General features: G+C 40.9%; 1 protein-coding gene across 1 annotated transcript; it reads right to left on the bottom strand.

Annotated features, from left to right (window-relative positions):
- Window positions 1-290: 290 nt before the first annotated feature.
- Window positions 291-1,612, bottom strand: LOC110731943. Its single transcript, XM_021911858.1, has 2 exons — window positions 1,381-1,612; window positions 291-1,021 (listed from the first exon to the last, which is right to left on the bottom strand). The coding sequence occupies exons 1-2, from the start codon at window positions 1,610-1,612 to the stop codon at window positions 291-293; spliced, it is 963 nt and encodes a 320-aa protein (XP_021767550.1).
- Window positions 1,613-6,344: the final 4,732 nt, after the last annotated feature.

The following is a 6,344-nucleotide window of genomic DNA, read 5'->3' as shown; positions in this document are numbered from 1 at the left end:
TCCCTTAGCATCCTCCTCCGAAAATGATATCGAAATCATGGAAGAAGGCCGAGGTCGTTCCTCTACGCTCAAAGCGTTCACTAGGTGCCAGTATGCCGACAAACTCTTCTTGACCCCGCTTACGGAACCTCCATATACGGCCCTCCCATAATAACGTCGATTGTTATTTTGCGCCCTATCGGATTACCTCCCTGTCTAGATGTTTCCGCATGATTCTGCATGTAAGTATCATCGTGCATTGATGGATCTCCATGCTTTCGGTACTCGGTTTGCCTAGGCTGTGAATTTTGCTATCGGTTGGGACATGCCTGGGTACGATACTGGGATAATCGCCCCTTCCTTATGAGATCTTCAATGTTCTCTTTTAACTGAACACATTCTTCAGTGTAATGACCAACATCTCTATGAAACATGCAATATTTCTTCACGTCCCGGCCCTTCGTTATCATCGGTGCCGGTCGACTCCAATCTTTTCTATTCTGGTTTACTGAATATATTGCCGCTCTCGGGGTGTTTAACTGCGTGTAACTACTATAACCACCCAATCCCCTTGTCGGCCTTCCGGATCTCTGCTGGCCTTGCGGCAGCGGCCTGCTTACCCCACCCATCTGAGAATTCATGCTATTATCACTTTGCCTTCTGGAGGGCTCTGCCGACGATATCTGACGGCTCGTTTTCAACAGCTCTTCACTTTTTATGTATTCATGAGCTTTGGAAAATGGTACCCCTAAGTTTGGGAAAGGCTTCCGCGACATATATTTTTTGAAGTCGTTGTCACCTAGCCCATTCATCAATGCCATCACGGTAATTTCTTGCTGCAATTTTGGTATAGTGTTAGCCTCGTTGTTGAAGCGTCTAATGAAATCTCTGAGCGACTCATCCTTTCGTTGCTGAATAGCCATGAGCTCGCCAGATGTCCTTTGTCTTGCACTATTACTTATGTATTGACATGTGAACAACTCCACCAGGGTCTCAAAGCAGTCAATTGATCCCGGCTCTAAATTGGAGAACCAATCCGAAGCTGCGCCGGTAAGAGTCGTAGGGAAAACTTTACACCACACAGCATCCCGGTGTCGGTATATAGCAACATGTGACTCTCAAACGCAGCCACATACTGCTTTGGGTCCCTCTTACCGTCATACGTACAGGACGACATCTTTATTTTCTCCATTTGTTGGTCAAGTACCTCTTGTGTGAACGGAGATATTCTGGGCCTGATGATCGCCCTGACTGCCCGCCTTTCCAAGCCACTAGAAACCTCATGCTGGTAAGAACCTGAATCCCCCACCTGGGCGCCTTGTGTGAGTTGGCGCTCGACCGGTGTGGTCTCTCGGCCCCGGTTTCTTCACGGTTGTTTCTGTCCCGCCTGATTGAACTGACTCTCCAAGTTCACTATCAGAGGCTTTGTCGGTACCTCATCCCGCATTCCCCCTGCCGCTAACTCGGCTTCCTTTCTTTTCTTAGACATAGCCCGCATGACCTTGGCTGTTATCTCTAGCTCCTCCGGGGTAAACCCTTCCAAGGGATCTAGGGTTAATGCTCTACTACAGTAAGGGGTTATGGGCATGTTCATTGTGTTACCGTGAAGGAGATCAGTTTCATCTTCGACCATGATTTCTGGTAGTACGGTTTTATTCGTGTTGTCATATTGCCGGTTATCAACTTCGGGCACTAGTACTAAAGTTTCCTTACTTCATTCCATGACTGTGAGAGGTCCTGTTGGACGATAGAAGTTATTACTATCCCCTCCTTCTAGCGCCAATTGTTCCTGCTGGATTCTGCTTCCGTTAATGTCTGAGGGCTGGTAATGGTTTACCGTCCAATTGCTCACCTACACATCCAATACAGATTAGCTAGCCCGGGGGTTATCCGGGAATAACCACTCCGATGCTAAAGTCAGTACCTTTGTGAGAAGAAAGTGAAGAAAGTGAAAGAAGAGAGAGAAAGTGTTTTAGAGAGAGAGAGATTCTACCTTTGAAATGAGGATTTGCTTGGGTATTTATAGGAACACAACCAATCAGGTGCCACCTATACAGATAGGTGGCACACCAACCTTGTAAGTAGCAGGTGCCTACGCGGCACCAAGCAACTCTCCACGTGTCAGAGGGACATGCCACGTTCCGAGAAGCAGCTCTCCACATGGTAGAGACTAATGCCGGTAAGGACATGAATTGTTCAATGATTAACGAGGGCTTTAAACTGCACGACACTCTTTCACCGGCATATTATGATTCTACTGGTATATCCCGTACACCTACGGGTACATTCATGAATATACTTAGAAAAAATTACTTGTATGAAATCTTTTAACTTATGTATATTACGATGTGCGATTTTCAAATGGCGTTTGTCGTAAGGATTGTGAGTCTTCATCTTATATATAGTTTTTGTCGGTCTAGATGTGATGACTGATAAAAACATTAGTTGTCTCACGGAGAAGGATAAGAGATTCTACAGATTGAGTATGAACAATTGAAGTTTTGATAGAATAAGGAATGAAGGATGGGAGAGAATGGAAAATGACGGATGATGGCTGGAAAAGTGGAAATGAGGGTTATGTCACTTATATGTACTCTATATTATCATGAAATAAAAATAAATAAATAAATAAAATAAAATAATAAGTAAAATTCTAAGAAACCGAATTTTGCTGATGTACGTTTACTTATTTTAACATCTAAGAAACCGGAAATGTCTCGTGTGAGGTTTCTTTGACTAAGAAGACGAATTTTTGTTGTACATGGTTTCTTATTTGCTATCTAAGAAACTTGATATCTCTACTATAAGGTTTCTTAATCTAAGAACCCAAGATTTATACGGTGCCTTAAGAGTGGTTCCATAGGCCTTTGTAGTAGTGAATAAAGCCTCAAAAACTTTATATAAACCAAAAACAAAAAGAAAGAGAAGGAAAGAACAGAAAAGAAAAGAAAAGAAAAGAAAGTAAAGAAAAAAAAAAAAGAAGAAAGCAAAGATAAAGGAAGAGTAGGTAAATAAAGAAAGGAACAAAGATGCAAGTATAACATGTAATTCCCAACCGTCATACAAGTGATTTATTAACAACATCGCCAATGATCCCAAACACTCTAAGGTGTTACAAGCATACATCCTTGAACCGTTCAACTTCTCCTAAAACTAATCCTAATCTATGCATCCAAAAAAAGTAAAGAAATAAAAGAAAGAAAATAAGAAGGATCTCACAGGGCTTCCAAGCAATGCTAATAAAAATAAGGCAAAATATTAACCACCTTCATTAAGCTCTAAGAATCAATTGCATCATCTTCAAATCCAAGAGAGAAGAAGAATAGAAAATAGAGCTATAAACAAAGAAAACGGTTAGTAACTTCAAAACAAAATACAAGAAAGCAAAACTAAATAAAAGGAAACCACAATAAAAGATCAAGTTAAACTACCAAAGAGTAATAATAAGCAAAGAAAACTAAAGGAACTATACACTAAAATAGAAACTAATCACTTAAACAAAAAGATTTGGACCTAAGGGATTTGGATTCAAGGGTTTTGGATAATAGGGCTTTAGATTCATGGGAGCAAATAACATTCATCATCATCATCATAGAATCATCACAACAACAACATTATCAAAAGAGAAAGAATAGACATTAAAATCTCATAGAAACAACAATAAAAAAACCATCAACAATAGACCAAGGCATGCAATTATATCAAGCATCAAGGAAAATAGTAGACAAGCCAATGCACAACAACAATATTGGCCACTGAGACAAACCCCTAATGAAATAAATTTCCCCCAAGCGAAACATGAATACATCTAACCATCCCATCAATACAAAGCAAGCATAACATGAAATATGGGATGGAGGAAAAAGGCCTAAAACATGGGAACTAGATACCACTCGGCCTGACACTATCATGGCCATCCCCATCATAGGAAAACCCGGATGGGGACCATAAGGATACCATCCCCCGGTGTAACCGAGTGGCCAACCATAGTGCCCCTTGAAGTTGTCTTTTTTCCAAGGGGCAAGAGGAGTATATTTCTCGGGCAAAGCAAGAGGTAGTGGATGATTATGGTGAACATAGGGGTAGTTAGGATCAACTCTATAATAGCTGCCATTGGGAACTTGGTAATCGTAGTTACAGTGCACGTCGGGGAATGAGCGAGTCACGGTGTTGGACCCCACGTGTCCTTGCCAATAAGGGTACCCGCTTGATGGTATAGAACCAAGTTGGGGTGGAAAATATGAGTGTTTAATCTAGGGGGAGACCTCCCCACGGTTAACACTCGCATCATATGAATGTTGTTGTTGGAGAATCATACCTTATTGCATCTCTGAGATGCCTTTCATTTGGTGAAAAATTTCCTCAAAGTCTTGGTCGTACCTGCCTTCTAATCTAATTTGCATCCCTTTCATTTGTGCAATTAGAGCATCCATATCGGGGTTAGAAAATCGGCGACGTTGTTGTTCTTGATGTTGTTGTTGTGGTTGTTGTCATCGTAGTTGTAGTTGTTGTTGTTCTTCTTCTTCTTCATCACCATAGTGGGAGGCGGTTACTCAAGGGTACATGCCCCACATTAGGCACATCCTCTCGGTGGATAGAAGTCAAGGAGGGGTTAGGGAGGTAGAACCAATGTTTGTTCTCCCTAACCCATTCAAACACCTCATTATCTTCATTCTTGGCCAAAAATTGCACTTGTTTCAATTGTGCGATGTCGAGGTAGAGGGTTCTCGAACTATCCGCCGGAGTAGAAGAGGGTAAGTAGTGGGAAAGATGAAGGTTGATCGCGATCCTCGTAACCATACTACCACAAGGAATCTCCCCAGACTCCCTATCTTGCAACCCCATGCAATTTCTCAAGAACATATACCCTAAGTTTCAAATGACCCCGGTACTCCTCTCTAGAGCCAATCAAAGTATACAAAGCTCCAATTAACTCCTCTTTCCTAATTCTTTCTTAGGGATTATCGAATATCCCAAAAGCCTATGAAGGTTCCTTAGACAGGGTTTGAATACCTTGCATATGGTGGCATACCAAGTAATGGAATCGTCTTCCCCTGATATATTATCCCACTAAGACTTTTGGTCATACTAATAGTAGAAGAACTCGGGATTCAAGACATTCGTCCCAGGATTATGATCGAGTGCCGCATTGAACTCGGCAAGAGAAAGATCATGATGAATGTTGAAAAGTTAAAAATAAACCCGGTAGTTACCATCCTCTACCGCCTCACATGAAACCGTAGAAAAAAATTCCAACGGTTGCTTAAGGTAGGTACGGTAACATGTGCTCACAAAGGTGCTCATGCAAAGATTGCTAAACAATTCCCTCAAATCCTGATCAACACCCAATTTGATCATGTCTTGTAGAAAGTAGTGTTGAGAGGGTTTTAAGGGATAGGTTCTTTTTTAGCTTGGCATATTGAGCTTTTTGGATTGGGTCATTGATTTTTTATCTTAGGTAAAGGAGTAGGTTGTTGTGTTTGGGAAATACAGGGGTTTGAAGAAGGTTCTTCGATTGTGATGTTAGTTTTTCGTTTCTTATAAGAAAAGGCTCGAGCAATCTTCGACATTGTGGTTCCCCCAAACATATCAAATCAAAAGCCAATCAATCAAAGCCACAAACACAACAAAAATACCACCAAACACTTCCAAACACCAAAATCACAACTCCTTAACCATTAACACCCATCACACAAACAACACCTTACTACCAATATTCAAAAGTTTCAACTTCTCACAATCACCACCAATTAAACAAAATTTGCTTTGCAAACATACAACAACACAATGTGAGTAAAAATCAATCAACAATCAACACAAATAATAAACCAAATATCACATTCAATCAACAAATTCATCGAAACACATACTACTACTATTCACAACCATAAACAATCAAGTACTTGCTAAAATATGATATAAAAATGAAAATAAGAGTTTAAGAAGATGATAATACCATACTAGAAGCAAGATTGAACAAGAATTAACCACCAGTTTTCACCAAATCGAAAAGTCCCAAATTTGATCTTTAATGGAGGATAGAGATTGGATATCAAAAATGGAAGAAATTAGTATGATTATTGTTGTAAAAGATGAATTTGTAGAAGGAAAATGTTGATTTTTGATAGATTTTCAATGAATTGATGATGAAATATGTGAGAAGTGGAGGTTGGGTTTCAGTTCTTTAGAGTGAGAATAAGGTTCGTGCGTGGAAGAAGGAGGTTGTGGGAAAATGATGGATAAAAAGAAGAAAGTAATGAAATAGGATATCGGCACTGCCCAGGTGCGCGACCACGCGACATGGCTGCGTTCCCGCGCCCGTGTCTCGCGCGGCTGCGCCTCTTCCTAGCGCGCCCGCGCCTCTG

Source organism: Chenopodium quinoa, unplaced genomic scaffold (assembly GCF_001683475.1).
Source record: "Chenopodium quinoa cultivar QQ74 unplaced genomic scaffold, ASM168347v1, whole genome shotgun sequence".
Taxonomy (NCBI): Eukaryota; Viridiplantae; Streptophyta; class Magnoliopsida; order Caryophyllales; family Amaranthaceae; genus Chenopodium; species Chenopodium quinoa.
This window is presented reverse-complemented; position numbering and strand designations above follow the sequence as displayed.

What these genes read in the sequence shown, in the direction of transcription:
- LOC110731943 (XM_021911858.1), bottom strand. Translation starts at nt 1,612, where the DNA reads ATGGTCGAAGATGAAACTGATCTCCTTCACGGTAACACAATGAACATG. An exon ending in TCTGATAGTGAACTTGGAGA is followed by an intron (nt 1,022 to 1,380) that starts GTCAGTTCAATC and finishes TTACCGGCGCAG; the next exon opens with CTTCGGATTGGTTCTCCAAT.